The sequence below is a fragment of the Oncorhynchus clarkii genome, chromosome 30, assembly GCF_045791955.1.
Source record: "Oncorhynchus clarkii lewisi isolate Uvic-CL-2024 chromosome 30, UVic_Ocla_1.0, whole genome shotgun sequence".
Taxonomy (NCBI): Eukaryota; Metazoa; Chordata; class Actinopteri; order Salmoniformes; family Salmonidae; genus Oncorhynchus; species Oncorhynchus clarkii.
In genome coordinates, this window is record NC_092176.1 from 46,247,474 (window position 1) to 46,267,256 (window position 19,783).

The 19,783-nt window shown below is 44.6% G+C and overlaps 1 protein-coding gene across 1 annotated transcript in view; it reads left to right on the forward strand.

Moving 5' to 3' along the window:
- Window positions 1-274: 274 nt before the first annotated feature.
- Window positions 275-19,783, forward strand: part of LOC139390213 (methylcrotonyl-CoA carboxylase subunit 2) — a 33,492-nt gene continuing 13,983 nt past the window's right edge. Inside the window, exons 1-13 of the mRNA XM_071137470.1 lie at window positions 275-509; window positions 4,237-4,303; window positions 5,010-5,094; window positions 5,238-5,339; window positions 6,927-7,054; window positions 7,252-7,364; window positions 9,401-9,514; window positions 9,742-9,806; window positions 12,119-12,218; window positions 12,663-12,758; window positions 13,009-13,081; window positions 18,602-18,678; window positions 18,794-18,860. Coding sequence (XP_070993571.1) covers window positions 372-509; window positions 4,237-4,303; window positions 5,010-5,094; window positions 5,238-5,339; window positions 6,927-7,054; window positions 7,252-7,364; window positions 9,401-9,514; window positions 9,742-9,806; window positions 12,119-12,218; window positions 12,663-12,758; window positions 13,009-13,081; window positions 18,602-18,678; window positions 18,794-18,860 — 1,225 coding nt within the window. The 5' untranslated portion in view covers window positions 275-371. The remainder of the gene's footprint in view (window positions 510-4,236; window positions 4,304-5,009; window positions 5,095-5,237; window positions 5,340-6,926; window positions 7,055-7,251; window positions 7,365-9,400; window positions 9,515-9,741; window positions 9,807-12,118; window positions 12,219-12,662; window positions 12,759-13,008; window positions 13,082-18,601; window positions 18,679-18,793; window positions 18,861-19,783) is intronic.

The following is a 19,783-nucleotide window of genomic DNA, read 5'->3' on the forward strand; positions in this document are numbered from 1 at the left end:
GGTTTGGAGGACTCACGACATGTTCTAGTGAAGCTCAGACGAAACCTAGTGGGTCAAAATACGGGACTGTCCCTGGTTCATGTACGTCCTCCTCAAAACACAACAGGAAAAAGAAGAAATATGTCAGGGAGAAGAATAAGAATACATACCAATTAAATTGGCAAGGATTGAAATGTTATTTGTTTTGGTCAATGAATTTGTTAGTGGTTTTGTTACATTTTCCCCCGTGTTTAGATGTATTTTCCCACTCCCGTCCAGTAGGCGGCGATACATTAACATACTTTGGTTGATCAATGCTTGTGGGTCGAACAACAACAAATATCTCTGCAGGTTTGCTAACTAGGGTGGTTAGTTAGTTAGCTGTCAAAAACATGCTTCTTCAGACTTTCAGGCCATGGCTGACCTTGCTCCGTTGCAGAGGATTGCCAGTAGCAACAACACGACTTTACCACGGTGACAGAGTCGCAGCCGTCGGTACACAGCCTGACACACAGTCCGCGGAGTTTGCGGTAGGTGGTGTAGGAGGTGAAGGTGGTGGAGTGGTGGAGGAGGAGGGGAAGGTGGTGGAGTGGTGGAGGAGGAGGTGGAGGAGGGGAAGGTGGTGGTGGAGGAGGGGAAGGTGGTGGTGGAGGAGGGGAAAGTGGTGGTGGAGTAGGGGAAGGTGGTGGAGGGGAAAGGGTATCACGGTGAGACGCTGCTAGCTCGGACTGCCCTTGGAACTGACTTACTCTCAATAAGTGTAGTAATGCTCTCCAGCTAAATTAGCTGGCTTATTGTCATTTGCTTACATTATGCGTTTCAACCCCCTGTACCACCAGCTAGCTCACATGTACTGTAATTAACCAGGGCTTGCTAACATGTACTGAAATTAACCAGGGCTAGCTAGCTTGCTAACATGTACTGTAATTAACCAGGGCTAGCTAGCTTGCTAACATGTACTGTAATTAGCCAGGGCTGGCTAGCTAGCTTGCTAACATGTACTGTAATTAGCCAGGGCTGGCTAGCTAGCTTGCTTGCTAACGTTGACCAGCCATTGAGAAGGGCAAATGCTTTTGGTCAGACAGCGTCTCCTCAGCAACGCTTTAAAAAAGTACTTCCGGGTCATGGAATTTCGGAAATATTTCAAATTAAAAGTCCCCCAGGTAATAGTAGAAAAGTGTCAATAACGTGTATCTACTCAAAATCATAATAATGTGAAGAATAAAAGTGTATTTAACATTAACAGAGATTCGTTTTAAAGTTATATTTGCATACAAGTTTGGGTTTAAAACATGTTCCAAGGTCAAACAAATGACCCCAATGCAAATCACTGTTTATAAAATACATAATCTTGGTTTATAGAACAAAACATTTCTAGGTGATGCAATAAAAGTAATGTAGGGAGTGACTCAATAGGGTCTGTAGAATGGATATATGGTGTCATTTCACGGGGCTCTGAATAATACAGAATGTTGGTGGCCTTTTACTGTGGTCAAACAGCTTAAAGTAGGGTGCCTGGACACTATATTGTATAAATATTGCACTGTACATGGAAAATAATGAATTGGTGTCCATAAAACTAGGATCCAGTCTACTCACTAGAGTCCCTAGAATACAAAACAGGTGAGTTTGAACATGAAGTTACTTAGTTATATATAGTGTAGGAACTATGTGGACACCCTTTCAAATGAGTGGATTTGGCTATTTCGGCCACACCCGTTGCTGACAGGTGTATAAAATCGAGCACACAGCCATGGAATCTCCATAGACAAACATTGTCAGTAGAATGACTTTACATTTCCAAATTGTTCAGAGAACAATATCACCAGTAAATAAACAGGAACCGTACAATCAGTAGGCTATTGTGTTCTTGACATTCATTAAGCTCCAACCATTCCTCAATGTGCTCCGCCTTATAATATTCTTTATCTTATATAAAGTAGTAATTCTCTTTCAGTATACATTTCCCCCCCCCCAATGTAGTTATAAATATTATTTAACATAATTTTAACATTCTCCACTATGAAAAGCTGCGGAAAAAATATGGATTTAGGATAATATACAAAGCGTTTTACCGCAGACTTTTATTTTGAAGGCAAAATCCAAAAACCGGAAGTTTTAGTGTGGATGGGATCCACCTGGTGTTGCTGCCATGATGCTCATCTTTTTTACATTTTTTTAATTGAATTCAACCTTTATTTAACTAGGCTCAACGTCGCCCGGGTTTAACCGGGGTAGGCCGTCATGGGGGTAGGCCGTCATGGTAAATAAGTAAACTAAACCAATATCAAACCAAGTGTTTGTTCGACGTCATTGATCACGTGCTTCTGATAAAACGATACAGATCGGCACACTGATTGGATCCACACCTCGTAGCTCCGGTTATCAAACACAACACCACTACTTGGTGATACTTCTTCAATTCCCTAAATGTCCATGTCTAGTTGCAGGTGGTTCGTTTTGAATTTAGAAAATATTCCCTTATTAAATTAAAACTTTTTATGCTCCATGAAGTAATCCAACAATGTGGAAGCCACCATTAAGTCTATTTCAAATGTTCTCACATTGATCTGGACAAGTGTCATGGTGACAGGTGTCATGGTGACAGGTGTCATGGTGACAGGCGTCATGGTGACAGGTGTCATGGTGACAGGTGTCATGGTGATAGGTGACAGGTGTCATGGTGATAGGTGGCCAGGTGTCATGGTGACAGGTGTCATGGTGACAGGTGTCATGGTGACAGGTGGCATGGTGACAGGTGTCATGGTGACAGGTGGCATGGTGACAGGTGGCACCTTGGGGTGGACAAATAGACTTGATGGTGGTGTATACGTTGTTGGATTACTTCATGGAGCAAAACATTTTTTATTTTTGTATTTAACCTTTTATAGGCAAGTCAGTTAAGAACAAATTCTTATTTACAATGACGGCCTACCAAAATGCCTCCTGCGGGGACGGAGGCCTGGGATAAAAACTACAAAATGAATATAGGACAAAACACACATCACGACAAGAGACCACAACACTACATAAAGAGAGACCTAAGACAACAACATAGCATGGTAACAACACAACAACAACATTGTAGGAACATAACATGGTAGTAGCACAAAACATGGTACAAACATTATTTGGCTCAGACAACAGCCCAAAGGGCAAGAAGATAATGTGAAAGAGGAGTGATTTACAATAAAGGAAACCAAGTCTAGATTTAACCTTAGCCTGCAGCTTTGATATGTGCTGAGACAAGGACAGTGTACCATCTAGCCATACTCCCAAGTACCTATATGTGGTGACTACCTCAAGCTCTAAACCCTCAGAGGTAGTAATCACACCTGTGGGGAGAGGGGCGTTCTTCTTACCGAACCACATGGCCTTTGTTTTGTAGGTGTTCAGAACAAGGTTAAAAAGAGAAAGCTTATTTAATTTAATAATGTTTTTTTTCGAACCCCCTGCAACTAAACATGGATGTAAAAGACATTGGTAGTTGATAAAGGAATTTATATGGTTAAAGTTATGACTAAAGGATTCCACCCTGAAATCATATAATTGTATGAAATGTGTTAGAGTAATAATTCCATAATGTGTGTGACTACACCATTGTGTTACTGTTTCGGAATATGAGCTGGGTAGAGTTGAGACATTCAAGGCCAACTGAACTGTCGACTTGTGATAACTCTGAAACCAAATAACAGGAAAGAGGCCTCCCCAACTTAGGTAAGGGGGAGTTGAAGATAATGAGAAATTATGTTAGTAATCGGGGAAAAACTAGAGCCCACCCAAAGGGAGGTGAAGTTTCTACTGGTGTGTCTTTGTGAGTTATAAACTGACTGTGATCTTATTTTTGACCTCAGAGTACTCTTTGAATAAAGAATGAACCTTTTGCAGAATCTGAGACTTTGCCTAATTATTATTAAACCCAGGGTCTTACAAACCTCGCGGATTTGGTCAAAGTTGAAATAATTGTTTAGTTATCATCATTGGGATTGAAAATTCTCTTGACAGTAGTCTTCCAAGTTGGGAATTGAGGAAGTATTGCCAAGTTAAGGTTGGGTATATTCTCTGTGCTAAGCCAAACCGTATCTTCTCTAATAACACCCCAGACAGCTGCAACAGAGGAATGGCCTGACTAGGAGAGATTTTGAATAGCTAGGATACTAGCTAGTCCTTGCCTGGTTTATAACCTGCTCCGGAAGCTCCCACTCATACTACACTAATACACTATGGCATTTGACATCATGATATCTATCTTTTCAGGAAAACTATGAACGAATGCAAGTCCTTGTTGATGAGTTGAAAGGCAGATCGGAGAAAATCAAATTGGGTAAGTTAAGTGGGCACCTTCACATGTGAAAACTCTTTTGAATGTTAACAGAATTAGTAATGTGGTGTTGACAGCCTGTCTGATAATGTGTTGACCAGCCTGTCTGTTGACCAGCCTGTCTGTTGACCAGCCTGTCTGTTGACCAGCCTGTCTGTTGACCAGCCTGTCTGTTGACCAGCCTGTCTGTTGACCAGCCTGTCTGTTGACCAGCCTGTCTGATAATGTGTTGACCTGCCTCTCTGTTGACATGCCTCTCTGTTGACCTGCCTCTCTGTTGACCTGCCTCTCTGTTGACCAGCCTGTCTGTTAATGTGTTGACCTGCCTGTCTGTTGACCTGCCTGTCTGTTGACCTGCCTGTCTGTTGACCAGCCTGTCTGTTGACCAGCCTGTCTGATAATGTGTTGACCTGCCTCTCTGTTGACCTGCCTCTCTGTTGACCTGCCTGTCTGTTGACCAGCCTGTCTGTTGACCTGCCTGTCTGATAATGTGTTGACCAGCCTGTCTGTCGACCTGCCTGTCTAATAATGTGTTGACCAGCCTGTCTGTTGACCTGCCTGTCTGTTGACCTGCCTGTCTGTTGACCAGCCTGTCTGATAATGTGTTGACCAGCCTGTCTGTTGACCTGCCTGTCTGTTGACCTGCCTGTCTGATAATGTGTTGACCTGCCTGTCTGTTGACCTGCCTGTCTGATAATGTGTTGACCAGGTGGAGGAGAACGTGCCAGAAAGCTACACATCTCCAGAGGGAAGCTCCTCCCCAGAGAACGCATAGACAGACTGCTGGACCCAGGGTAAACACACAGGACTATTCTCTGAACACCTAGTTGTAGATTTATCCCCTGTAGAGACTCCGCAACCACTTTGTTTTGACGTTTGTAGGTCTGAGGGTTCCTGTGTGTTCGAAGGTTATCCTTTACGGTGTTTCTCTCTGCAGGTCTCCGTTCCTGGAATTCTCCCAGTTTGCAGCATATGAGCTCTATGGGAAGGAGGAGGTTCCAGCAGGAGGCATCATCACAGGGATTGGCAGAGTCTCAGGGTGCGTAGATTACTGTAAACACTGTAGAGTACTGTAAACACTGTAGAGTACTGTAAACACTAGATTACTGTAAACACTAGATTACTGTAAACACTAGATTACGGTAAACACTAGATTACGGTAAACACTGTCGATTACTGTAGAGTACTGTAGACACTAAACACTGTAGAGCACTGTAAACAATGTAGAGCACTGTAAACACTAGTACTGTAAAACACTGTAGAGTACTGTAAACACTAGTACTGTAAACACTGTAGAGCACGGTAAACACTAGTACTGTAAACACTGTAGAGCACTGTAAACAATAGTACTGTAAACACTGTAGAGTACTGTTAACACTGTAGAGTACTGTAAACACTAGTACTGTAAACACTGTAGAGCACTGTAAACACTAGTACTGTAAACACTGTAGAGTACTGTTGACACTAAACACTGTAGAGTACTGTAAACACTAGTACTGTTAACACTGTAGAGTACTGTAAACACTGTAGAGTACTGTTGACACTGTAGAGTACTGTAAACACTAGTACTGTAAACACTGTAGAGTACTGTAAACACTAGTACTGTAAACACTGTAGAGTACTGTAAACACTAGTACTGTAAACACTGTAGAGTACTGTAAACACTAGTACTGTAAACACTGTAGAGCACGGTAAACACTAGTACTGTAAACACTGTAGAGCACTGTAAACAATAGTACTGTAAACACTGTAGAGTACTGTTAACACTGTAGAGTACTGTAAACACTAGTACTGTAAACACTGTAGAGCACTGTAAACACTAGTACTGTAAACACTGTAGAGTACTGTTGACACTAAACACTGTAGAGTACTGTAAACACTAGTACTGTTAACACTGTAGAGTACTGTAAACACTAAACACTGTAGAGTACTGTAAACACTAGTACTGTTGACACTGTAGAGTACTGTAAACACTAGTACTGTAAACACTGTAGAGTACTGTAAACACTAGTACTGTAAACACTGTAGAGTACTGTAAACACTAGTACTGTAAACACTGTAGAGTACTGTAAACACTAGTACTGTAAACACTGTAGAGCACGGTAAACACTAGTACTGTAAACACTGTAGAGCACTGTAAACAATAGTACTGTAAACACTGTAGAGTACTGTTAACACTGTAGAGTACTGTAAACACTAGTACTGTAAACACTGTAGAGCACTGTAAACACTAGTACTGTAAACACTGTAGAGTACTGTTGACACTAAACACTGTAGAGTACTGTAAACACTAGTACTGTTAACACTGTAGAGTACTGTAAACACTGTAGAGTACTGTTGACACTGTAGAGTACTGTAAACACTAGTACTGTAAACACTGTAGAGTACTGTAAACACTAGTACTGTAAACACTGTAGAGTACTGTAAACACTAGTACTGTAAACACTAGTACTGTAAACACTGTAGAGTGCCGTGGACGCGTGGTAGAGCACGGGTATTGCACTGTAGAGTACTGAAGACACAGGTCCTGGAAGATGGTGGGTTTCAGACCTAATGCTTATTGTTCCAGCAGCCCCTTTCATTGTTATCTACTCTTCTGACTGGTCATCTGCCACATTCCCTCCAGGGTGGAGTGTGTTATTGTTGCTAACGACGCCACAGTGAAAGGAGGCACCTACTACCCAGTCACAGTGAAGAAGCATCTCCGAGCCCAGGAGATAGCTCAGCAGAACCACCTGCCATGTATCTACCTGGGTGAGTGCCCTCTCCTTCTCTATACTGGTGGCAGCATGGGGATAGCTGTGTTATCAATGTAGATGTACGTATGTAACACTCTCCCAGTGGTTGTCTCCTATAGTGGACTAGGGGTCAGGGACTAGGGGTCAGGGACTAGGGGTCAGGGACTAGGGGTCAAGTAATAGGAGTTGATTTGTGATTGTGTGCCTCTGCAGTGGACTCCGGAGGAGCCAACCTCCCCAGACAGGCCGAGGTCTTCCCAGACAGAGATCACTTTGGACGGATCTTCTTCAACCAGGCTCGCCTCTCCTCAGACGGAATAGGACAGGTAATGAATAGCACAAGTAATGAATAGCACAGGTAATGAATAGCACAGGTAATGAATAGCACAGGTAATGAATAGCACAGGTAAGGAATAGCACAGGTAATGAATAGCACAGGTAAGGAATAGCACAGGTAAGGAATAGCACAGGTAAGGAATAGCACAGGTAAGGAATAGCACAGGTAAGGAATAGCACAGGTAAGGAATAGCACAGGTAAGGAATAGCACAGGTAAGGAATAGCACAGGTAATGAATAGCACAGGTAATGAATAGCACAGGTAAGGAATAGCACAGGTAAGGAATAGCACAGGTAAGGAATAGCACAGGTAAGGAATAGCACAGGTAAGGAATAGCACAGGTAAGGAATAGCACAGGTAATGTGTATTTTTTATTTTTTAAATATATTTTTGAGTGTATATTTACACACAATTTAAACAGAGGAAATGGGCTGATTGAAGGGTTGGAGTAGGGCTTGAACCTCGGTCTCCGGTGGGGAAAGGAGTAGACACACTGTGAACTTTACCACTAGACTGCAGCCTTTTTACACAGGTCATATTTTGAAAGATGGAGTAGAGTCTGACCCATAATTAGTGCTGGGAATTACCAAGGGACCTCACGATACAACATCAAATCAAAAATAAAATAGAATGTTATTTGTCTCACGCGCCGAATACAACAAGCTCGTCAGTAAGCATTTCACGGTAAGGTCTACAGCTGTTGTGCTGAATACATGTGATTTTTGATTGTGTGAGAAAACATGGCCTCTACTAAAAAGAGGAGGATCAGCTTTCTATAGGCTAGGCCTACTATATTTATTTCTCAACTTTCCTAATATTAAGCATTGCTTCTCTTTAAAACAGGAGAATAGCCTTCCTGGCTGGCAGGAAAATGAACCACTTGAAAAAGTGTCCTCCATCTGCTATTTAAGTGCATAGAAGCCATGTATTTTTTCCCCCTGTTTCAAGACAGGTGCATGATCATGGTCCATTCTAAATCAAAACAAATTTCACACACATATATTATTTAGTATATGTAAAGACAAGATTTAAATCAAGAATAATCTGATGGGTTACAATATTAGTTTATCACTTGTGAATTATATATTATCACTTTCCCAATCATAGTACTGAGCACCATGGATATTCAGATCTACATGTAATGTGTGACCAGACTCCGCCCTCCGCCCCCATCGAAGATCAGAAAACCAGTCAGTATCTGGTGTGACCACCATTTTCCTCATGTAGCTTGACACATCTCCTTCACATAGAGTTGATCAGGCTGTTGATTGTGGAATGTTATCCCACTCCTCTTCAATGGCTGTGTGAAGTTACTAGATATTGGTGGGAACTGGAATACACTGTCGTGCACGTCGAACCAGAGCATCCCAAACGGGTGACATATCTGGTGAGTATGCAGGCCATGGAAGAACTGGGACATTTTCAGCTTCCAGGAATTGTGTACAGATCCTTGTGACATGGGGCCGTGTATTATCATGCTGAAACATGAGGTGATGGATGAATGGCACAACAATGGGCCTCAGGATCTCGTCACGGTATCTCTGTGCATTCAAATTGCCATCGAGTTCCATGTTTGTTGTCCGTAGCTTATGCCTGTCCATACCATAACCCCACCATGGGGCACTCTGTTCACAACATTAACATCAACAAACTGCTCGCCCACACAACACCAAACACGTGGTCCATGGTTGTCAGGCCGGATGGACATACTGCAAAATTCTCTAAAACGACGTTGCAGGCGGCTTATGGTAGAGAAATTAAAATGTAATTCTCTGGCAACAGCTCTGGTGGACATTCCTACAGTCAACATGCCAATTGCACACTCCCTCAAAACTGTGGCGTTGCGTTGTGTTGTTAAAACTGCATTTTAGAGTGCTGTTTTTTTTGTGGCACCCCTGCCCAGTCATGTGAAATCAATAGATTCATTAATTTAAATGGACTGATTTCCTTATATGAACTGTAAAATCTTAGAAATGATTTTGTTTATATTTTTGTTCAGTGTATGTGTTTGTATATGTGTTCCAGATAGCGGTGGTTATGGGGTCGTGTACAGCGGGAGGAGCGTATGTCCCAGCCATGGCTGATGAGAGTATCATCGTCAGGAAACAAGGAACCATCTTCCTGGGAGGACCTCCTCTGGTGAGGACTAGATAACGTATTATAGATATTCATAATTTAGAAAATGATGTGTCTTAACGGTGCTATCATGACAACCCCGCTGTATCATGGCAACCCCGCTGTATCATGGCAACCCCGCTGTATCATGGCAACCCTGCTGTATCATGGCAACCCCGCTGTATCATGGCAACCCCGCTGTATCATGGCAACCCTACTGTGTAGAACTGATGCGTTGTGTTGTTTTTCAGGTAAAAGCAGCAACAGGGGAGACTGTCTCTGCTGAGGATCTTGGAGGGGCGGATCTTCACTGCAGGTATCAGGCAGTATGACATCATGGTGGAGCAGAGGCCTGAGGGCACGCAGTGTGTTGTGAAATCTGTGAATGTAATGTTTTTACAATTGTATAAACTGCCTGAATTTTGCTGGACCCCAGGAAGAGTAGCTGCTGCTTTGGCAGGAACTAATGGAGATCCATAATAAACCCCAGGAAGAGTAGCTGCTGCCTTGGCAGGAACTAATGGGGATCCATAATAAACCCCAGGAAGAGTAGTTGATGCATTGGCAGGAACTAATGGGGATCCATAATAAACCCCAGGAAGAGTAGCTGCTGCCTTGGCAGGAACTAATGGGGATCCATAATAAACCCCAGGAAGAGTAGTTGATGCATTGGCAGGAACTAATGGGGATCCATAATAAACCCCAGGAAGAGTAGCTGCTGCCTTGGCAGGAACTAATGGGGATCCATAATAAACCCCAGGAAGAGTAGTTGATGCATTGGCAGGAACTAATGGGGATCCATAATAAACCCCAGGAAGAGTAGCTGCTGCCTTGGCAGGAACTAATGGGGATCCATAATAAACCCCAGGAAGAGTAGCTGCTGCCTTGGCAGGAACTAATGGGGATCCATAATAAACCCCAGGAAGAGTAGTTGATGCATTGGCAGGAACTAATGGGGATCCATAATAAACCCCAGGAAGAGTAGCTGCTGCCTTGGCAGGAACTAATGGGGATCCATAATAAACCCCAGGAAGAGTAGTTGATGCATTGGCAGGAACTAATGGGGATCCATAATAAACCCCAGGAAGAGTAGTTGATGCATTGGCAGGAACTAATGGGGATCCATAATAAACCCCAGGAAGAGTAGCTGCTGCCTTGGCAGGAACTAATGGGGATCCATAATAAACCCCAGGAAGAGTAGTTGATGCCTTGGCAGGAACTAATGGGGATCCATAATAAACCCCAGGAAGAGTAGCTGCTGCCTTGGCAGGAACTAATGGGGATCCATAATAAACCCCAGGAAGAGTAGCTGCTGCCTTGGCAGGAACTAATGGGGATCTATAATTAATACAAATACAGCATTGGTCCTTTCTGTGGTAGAAAAAGTACTCAATTGTCATAGTTCGTAAAAGTTCAAAATAAATCAAATCAAATTTTATTTGTCACATACACATGGTTAGCAGATGTTAATGCGAGTGTAGCGAAATGCTTGTGCTTCTAGTTCAGACAATGCAGTAATAACCAACAAGTAATCTAGCTAACAATTCCAAAACTACTACTTTATACACACAAGTGTAAAGGGATAAAGAATATGTACATAAAGATATATGAATGAGTGATGGTACAGAACGGCATAGGCAAGATGCAGTAGATGGTATGGAATGCAGTATATACATATGAGATGAGTATGTAAACAAAGTGGCATAGTTAAAGTGGCTAGTGATACATGTATTACATAAAGATGCAGTAGATGATATAGAGTACAGTATATACATATGAGATGAGTAATGTAGGGTATGTAAACATTATATTAGGTAGCATTGTTTTTAAGTGACTAGTGATAATTTATGTAAAATATTTAATTATTAAAGTGGCTGGAGTTGAGTCATATTAAGCAAACCAGACAGCACAATTTTATTGTTTTTAAAAATGTATTTACAGACAGACGGGCATACTCCAACACTAGGACATAATTTACAAACGCAGTATGTGTGTTTAGTGAGTCCGCCAGACCAGAGGCAGTGGGGATGACCAGGTGTTATATTAATAGATGCCTGTAATGTCTGAGTTAGGTATGGTAGGTACTGTATGGTCTGAGTTGGGTATGGTGCGTACTGTATGGTATGAGTTGGGTATGGTAGGTACTGTATGGTCTGAGTTGGGTATGGTGCGTACTGTATGGTATGAGTTGGGTATGGTAGGTACTGTATGGTCTGAGTTGGGTATGGTGCGTACTGTATGGTATGAGTTGGGTATGGTAGGTACTGTATGGTATGAGTTAGGTATGGTAGGTACTGTATGGTATGAGTTAGGTATGGTAGGTACTGTATGGTATGAGTTGTGTATGGTAGGTACTGTATGGTATGAGTTGGGTATGGTAGGTACTGTATGGTCTGAGTTAGGTATGGTAGGTACTGTATGGTATGGTAGGTACTGTATGGTATGAGTTAGGTATGGTAGGTACTGTATGGTTTGAGTTAGGTATGGTAGGTGCTGTATGGTAGGTACTGTATGGTATGAGTTGGGTATGGTGGGTACTGTATGGTACCATGGAGCAGGTATCAGTATGATATTAGTTAGGTCTGGTTCCTCTCCAATGTTGATCTGTGTTTGTTTCCTGTCCCACAGGAAGTCAGGCGTAACAGACCACTACGCTCTAGACGATAGCCACGCCCTTCACCTGGCTCGCAAGGCCGTCCGCAACCTCAACTACACCAAGAACATACAGGTGGGCGATAACCTCAGCATACAGGTGGGCGATAACCTCAGCATACAGGTGGGCGATAACCTCAGCATACAGGTGGGCGATAACCTCAGCATACAGGTGGGCGATAACCTCAGCATACAGGTGGGCGATAACCTCAGCATACAGGTGGGCGATTATAACTCTCTCATTCTGAGAGAGTTGACCAGAGACAGAACGCTCAAGTGTTTTTGGAAAGAAAATATAAACCCCAACCAAAATATAGAAGGGATACAGGTCTATAGTTTTTGTTGACGTCAAAGGAGTTGTGTTGGTTTCTTGTGTAGCTAATGTTTGTTCTATTTATTTTCTTCAGAAAAACAAATGTGAAACAAAAAGAGACGTCACTACATAAAGTCACTGAAACATGTTGTACGTGGTTTGTTGCCCTTCTATTGACATGGTGTTATGGACCCGCTGTGTTGCCAGGTGACCACAGAGCCCCCCGAGGCGCCTCTCTACCCAGCTGAGGAGCTGTATGGCATCGTAGGAGCCAACCTCAAACGCAACTTTGACGTCAGAGAGGTACCCCCCCCCCCCCCCCCCACACACACACGTTTATTAATGTACTTATTATTATGGGAGTCCAAGGAGTCTGGATGAGCTGAAACCCCCTATTGTACTGGTTCATTGTTATTATGGGGTCCATGTCCCACAGGGGCATTTTAAATTGACTTTTATATTGTGTTATAATATATTTAATATGTTCTACTATGTGATAGCCAGGGTTGTCTGTTAGGTTGTGTTATAATTTGTTCTACTGTGTGATTGCCAGGTGATAGCCAGGATTGTCGATGGCAGCCGGTTTGATGAGTTCAAAGCCTTCTATGGAGATACGGTGGTCACAGGTGAGTACTAGGCTGGTCGCTATCAGTTTATACTACCTGGGGGTTTAGGCTGATCACTATCAGTTTATACAACCTGGGGGTTATACTACCTGGGGGTTTAGGCTGGTCGCTATCAGTTTATACTACCTGGGGTTTATACTACCTGGGGGTTTAGGCTGGTCGCTATCAGTTTATACTGCCTGGGGGTTTAGGCTGGTCGCTATCAGTTTATACTACCTGGGGGTTTAGGCTGGTCGCTATCAGTTTATACTACCTGGGGGTTTAGGCTGGTCGCTATCAGTTTATACTACCTGGGGTTTAGGCTGGTCGCTATCAGTTTATACAACCTGGGGGTTTAGGCTGGTCGCTATCAGTTTATACTACCTGGGGGTTTAGGCTGGTCGCTATCAGTTTATACTACCTGGGGTTTATACTGCCTGGGGGTTTAGGCTGGTCGCTATCAGTTTATACTACATGGGGTTTATACTGCCTGGGGGTTTAGGCTGGTCGCTATCAGTTTATACTACCTGGGGGTTTAGGCTGGTCGCTATCAGTTTATACAACCTGGGGGTTTAGGCTGGTCGCTATCAGTTTATACTACCTGGGGGTTTAGGCTGGTCGCTATCAGTTTATACTACATGGGGTTTAAGCTGGTCGCTATCAGTTTATACTACCTGGGGGTTTAGGCTGGTCGCTATCAGTTTATACTACCTGGGGGTTTAGGCTGGTCGCTATCAGTTTATACTACCTGGGGGTTTAGGCTGGTCGCTATCAGTTTATACTACCTGGGGTTTATACTACCTGGGGGTTTAGGCTGGTCGCTATCAGTTTATACTACCTGGGGTTTATACTGCCTGGGGGTTTAGGCTGGTCGCTATCAGTTTATACTACCTGGGGTTTAGGCTGGTCGCTATCAGTTTATACTACCTGGGGTTTATACTGCCTGGGGGTTTAGGCTGGGCGCTATCAGTTTATACAACCTGGGGGTTTAGGCTGGTCACTATCAGTTTATACTACCTGGGGTTTAAACTGCCTGGGGGTTTAGGCTGGTCGCTATCAGTTTATACTACCTGGGGGTTTAGGCTGGTCGCTATCAGTTTATACTACCTGGGGTTTATACTGCCTGGGGGTTTAGGCTGGGCGCTATCAGTTTATACAACCTGGGGGTTTAGGCTGGTCGCTATCAGTTTATACTACCTGGGGGTTTAGGCTGGTCACCATCAGTTTATACTACCTGGGGGTTTAGGCTGGTCGCTATCAGTTTATACTACCTGGGGTTTATACTGCCTGGGGGTTTAGGCTGGGCGCTATCAGTTTATACAACCTGGGGGTTTAGGCTGGTCACTATCAGTTTATACTACCTGGGGTTTAAACTGCCTGGGGGTTTAGGCTGGTCGCTATCAGTTTATACTACCTGGGGGTTTAGGCTGGTCGCTATCAGTTTATACTACCTGGGGTTTATACTGCCTGGGGGTTTAGGCTGGGCGCTATCAGTTTATACAACCTGGGGGTTTAGGCTGGTCGCTATCAGTTTATACTACCTGGGGGTTTAGGCTGGTCACCATCAGTTTATACTACCTGGGGGTTTAGGCTGGTCACCATCAGTTTATACTACCTGGGGTTTAGGCTGGTCGCTATCAGTTTATACTACCTGGGGTTTATACTACCTGGGGGTTTAGGCTGGTCACTATCAGTTTATACTACCTGGGGGTTTAGGCTGGTCACTATCAGTTTATACTACCTGGGGGTTTAGGCTGGTCGCTATCAGTTTATACTACCTGGGGGTTTAGGCTGGTCGCTATCAGTTTATACTACCTGGGGGTTTAGGCTGGTCGCTATCAGTTTATACTACCTGGGGGTTTAGGCTGGTCGCTATCAGTTTATACTACCTGGGGGTTTAGGCTGGTCGCTATCAGTTTATACTACCTGGGGGTTTAGGCTGGTCGCTATCAGTTTATACAACCTGGGGGTTTAGGCTGGGCGCTATCAGTTTATACTACCTGGGGGTTTAGGCTGGTCGCTATCAGTTTATACTACCTGGGGGTTTAGGCTGGTCGCTATCAGTTTATACAACCTGGGGTCAATAAATAAAGCTAAATAAACTAAAGTACATTTTTTAAATAAAAAGTACCACAACTTGAAACTCTCGACCCGCTCCACTACAGCCACGTCGATGTTAATGGGGGCCTGTTCGACCCTCCTTTTCCTGTAGCTCCTTTAGCATCCGTCATCTGACCTCTTCCGTATTGAGTGAGTCACTGGTAATTACTGTTTAGTTCTTGCTTCTAAGCAGGAATCAGGAGGATAGAGTTATGGCCAGATTTGCCAAATGGAGGGCGAGGTAGAGCTTTGTATGAGTCTCTGTGTGTGGAGTTCAGCCACACCCGTTGCGGACAGGTGTATAAAATCAAGCACACAGCCATGCGATCTCCATAGACAAACATTGACCGTAGAATAGCCTTACTGAACAGCTCAGTGACTTTCAATGTGGCACCGTCATAGGATCCCACCTTTCCAACAAGTCAGTTTGTCAAATTTCTGTCCTGCTAGAGCTGCCCCAGTAAACTGTAAGTGATGTTATTGTGAAATGGAAACGTCTATGAGCAACAACGGCTCAGCCGCGAAGTGGTAGACCACACAAGCTCACAGAACAGTGCTGCCGAGTGCTGAAACAAGTAGCGCGTAAAAATTGTCTGTCCTCGGTTGTAACGGCCACTACCGAGTTCCAAACTGCCTCTGGAAGCCACTTCAGCACAAGAACTGTTCGTCAGGAGCTTCATGAAATGGGTTTCCATGGCAGAGCAGCAGCACACAAGCCTAAGATCACCATGCATAATACCAAGCATCAGCTGGAGTGGTGTAAAGCTCACCACCATTGGACTCTGGAGCAGTGGAAATTTATTCTCTGGACTGATGAATCACTCTTCCCCATCTGGCAGTCCGACAGACGCATCTGGGTTTGGTGGAAGCCAGGAGAACTCTACATGCCCCAATGCATAGTGCCAACTGTAATGTTTGGTGGAGGAATAATGATCTGGGGCTGTTTTTCATGGTTCAGGCTGTGGCCCCTTTAGTTCCAGTGAAGGAACCTCAGAAAAATACAGCATACAATGATATTCTAGATGATTCTGTGCTTCCAACTTTGTGGCATCAGTTTGGGGAAGGCCCTTTCCTGTTTCAACATGACAATGCCCCTGTGCACAAAGCGAGGTCCATACAGAAATGGTTTGTCGAGATCAGTGTGGAAGAACTTGACTGGCCTGCACAGAGCCCTGACCCATATTAACGACCATGATTTTTGGAATGAGATGTTGGACTAGCAGGTGTCCACATACTTTTAGTCATGTGGTAAACATCTACAGTACAGAACCTTAAAGTACAGCCAGTATTTGGATATAACCCTGCAGGAGTACAGGGTACAGGTGATATAACCCTGCATGTGTTGAGAGACAACGTGTTGTTGTAGTACAGGTGTGATTAGACCTGTGTGGTGTTGTAGTACAGGTGTGATTAGACCTGTGTGTTGTTGTAGTACAGGTGTGATTAGACCTGTGTGTTGTTGTAGTACAGGGTACAGGTGTGATTAGACCTGTGTGGTGTTGTAGTACAGGTGTGATTAGACCTGTGTGGTGTTGTAGTACAGGGTACAGGTGTGATTAGACCTGTGTGTTGTTGTAGTACAGGTGTGATTAGACCTGTGTGGTGTTGTAGTACAGGTGTGATTAGACCTGTGTGGTGTTGTAGTACAGGTGTGATTAGACCTGTGTGGTGTTGTAGTACAGGTGTGATTAGACCTGTGTGGTGTTGTAGTACAGGTGTGATTAGACCTGTGTGGTGTTGTAGTACAGGTGTGATTAGACCTGTGTGGTGTTGTAGTACAGGTGTGATTAGACCTGTGTGTTGTTGTATTACAGGGTACAGGTGTGATTAGACCTGTGTGGTGTTGTAGTACAGGGTACAGGTGTGATTAGACCTGTGTGTTGTTGTAGTACAGGTGTGATTAGACCTGCGTGTTGTAGTACAGGTGTGATTAGACCTGTGTGTCGTTAGGGTACAGGTGTGATTAGACCTGTGTGTTGTTGTAGTACAGGTGTGATTAAACCTGTGTGTTGTTGTAGTACAGGTGTGATTAGACCTGTGTGGTGTTGTAGTACAGGTGTGATTAGACCTGTGTGGTGTTGTAGTACAGGTGTGATTAGACCTGTGTGGTGTTGTAGTACAGGGTACAGGTGTGATTAGACCTGTGTGGTGTTGTAGTACAGGTGTGATTAGACCTGCGTGTCGTTAGGGTACAGGTGTGATTAGACCTGTGTGATTAGACCTGTGTGTTGTTGTAGTACAGGGTACAGGTGTGATTAGACCTGTGTGGTGTTGTAGTACAGGTGTGATTAGACCTGTGTGGTGTTGTAGTACAGAGTACAGGTGTGATTAGACCTGTGTGTTGTTGTAGTACAGGTGTGATTAGACCTGTGTGGTGTTGTAGTACAGGTGTGATTAGACCTGTGTGGTGTTGTAGTACAGGTGTGATTAGACCTGTGTGGTGTTGTAGTACAGGTGTGATTAGACCTGTGTGGTGTTGTAGTACAGGGTACAGGTGTGATTAGACCTGTGTGTTGTTGTAGTACAGGTGTGATTAGACCTGTGTGGTGTTGTAGTACAGGTGTGATTAGACCTGTGTGGTGTTGTAGTACAGGTGTGATTAGACCTGTGTGGTGTTGTAGTACAGGTGTGATTAGACCTGCGTGTCGTTAGGGTACAGGTGTGATTGATTCATTCTCATGTCTGTTCACAGGGTTCTCCAGGATATTTGGTTACCTTGTTGTTGTAGTACAGGTGTGATTAGACCTGTGTGGTGTTGTAGTACAGGTGTGATTAGACCTGTGTGTTGTTGTCGTACAGGTGTGATTAGCCCTGCGCTGTGTTGTAGTACAGGTGTGATTAGACCTGTGTGGTGTTGTAGTACAGGTGTGATTAGACCTGTGTGGTGTTGTAGTACAGGTGTGATTAGACCTGTGTGGTGTTGTAGTACAGGGTACAGGTGTGATTAGACCTGTGTGTTGTTGTAGTACAGGTGTGATTAGACCTGTGTGGTGTTGTAGTACAGGTGTGATTAGACCTGTGTGGTGTTGTAGTACAGGTGTGATTAGACCTGTGTGGTGTTGTAGTACAGGTGTGATTAGACCTGCGTGTCGTTAGGGTACAGGTGTGATTGATTCATTCTCATGTCTGTTCACAGGGTTCTCCAGGATATTTGGTTACCTTGTTGTTGTAGTACAGGTGTGATTAGACCTGTGTGGTGTTGTAGTACAGGTGTGATTAGACCTGTGTGTTGTTGTCGTACAGGTGTGATTAGCCCTGCGCTGTGTTGTAGTACAGGTGTGATTAGACCTGTGTGGTGTTGTAGTACAGGTGTGATTAGACCTGTGTGGTGTTGTAGTACAGGTGTGATTAGACCTGTGTGTTGTTGTCGTACAGGTGTGATTAGCCCTGCGCTGTGTTGTAGTACAGGTGTGATTGATTCATTCTCATGTCTGTTCACAGGGTTCTCCAGGATATTTGGTTACCCTGTTGGAATCATTGGTAACAATGGGGTCCTGTTCTCAGAGTCTGCTAAGAAAGTAAGTTTATGCCGTTGAAGTTGATCTGCCACATGATTACAGAGAAGTAGGATCTTTTAGTTCACAGTAAAATAACCACTATGTACATATTGACTTCTGCATTACTGTGTTCCAGGCAACTCATTTCATAGAGTTGTGCTGTCAAAGAAACATTCCACTTATCTTTCTACAAAACATCACGGGTAAGTACAGACGAGATGGATTCCTTCTACAAAACATGGCTGGCAGGGTGTATGAAGTTCAATGGTTCATCTTTTTGTTTTGTGCTCTGACCCTGTGTCACTCTCTGTCCTCCTCCCCCTCCGTCCTCCTCCCCCTCTGTCCTCTCCCCCTCTCTGACCCTGTGTCACTCTCTGTCCTCCTCCCCCTCTGTCCCTGTCCTCTCCCCCTCTCTGACCCTGTGTCACTCTCTGTCCTCCTCCCCCTCTGTCCCTGTCCTCTCCCCCTCTCTGACCCTGTGTCACTCTCTGTCCTCCTCCCCCTCTGTCCTCCTCCCCCTCTCTGACCCTGTGTCACTCTCTGTCCTCCTCCCCCTCTCTGACCCTGTGTCACTCTCTGTCCTCCTCCCCCTCTGTCCCTGTCCTCTCCCCCTCTCTGACCCTGTGTCACTCTCTGTCCTCCTCCCCCTCTGTCCTCTCCCCCTCTCTGACCCTGTGTCACTCTCTGTCCTCCTCCCCCTCTGTCCTCCTCCCCCTCTCTGACCCTGTGTCACTCTCTGTCCTCCTCCCCCTCTCTGACCCTGTGTCACTCTCTGTCCTCCTCCCCCTCTGTCCTCCTCCCCCTCTCTGACCCTGTGTCACTCTCTGTCCTCCTCCCCCTCTCTGACCCTGTGTCACTCTCTGTCCTCCTCCCCCTCTGTCCCTGTCCTCTCCCCCTCTCTGACCCTGTGTCACTCTCTGTCCTCCTCCCCCTCTCTGACCCTGTGTCACTCTCTGTCCTCCTCCCCCTCTGTCCCTGTCCTCTCCCCCTCTCTGACCCTGTGTCACTCTCTGTCCTCCTCCCCCTCTCTGACCCTGTGTCACTCTCTGTCCTCCTCCCCTCTCTGTCCTCCTCCCCTCTCTGTCCTCTCCCCTCTCTGTCCTCCACCCCCTCTCTCCCTGTCCTC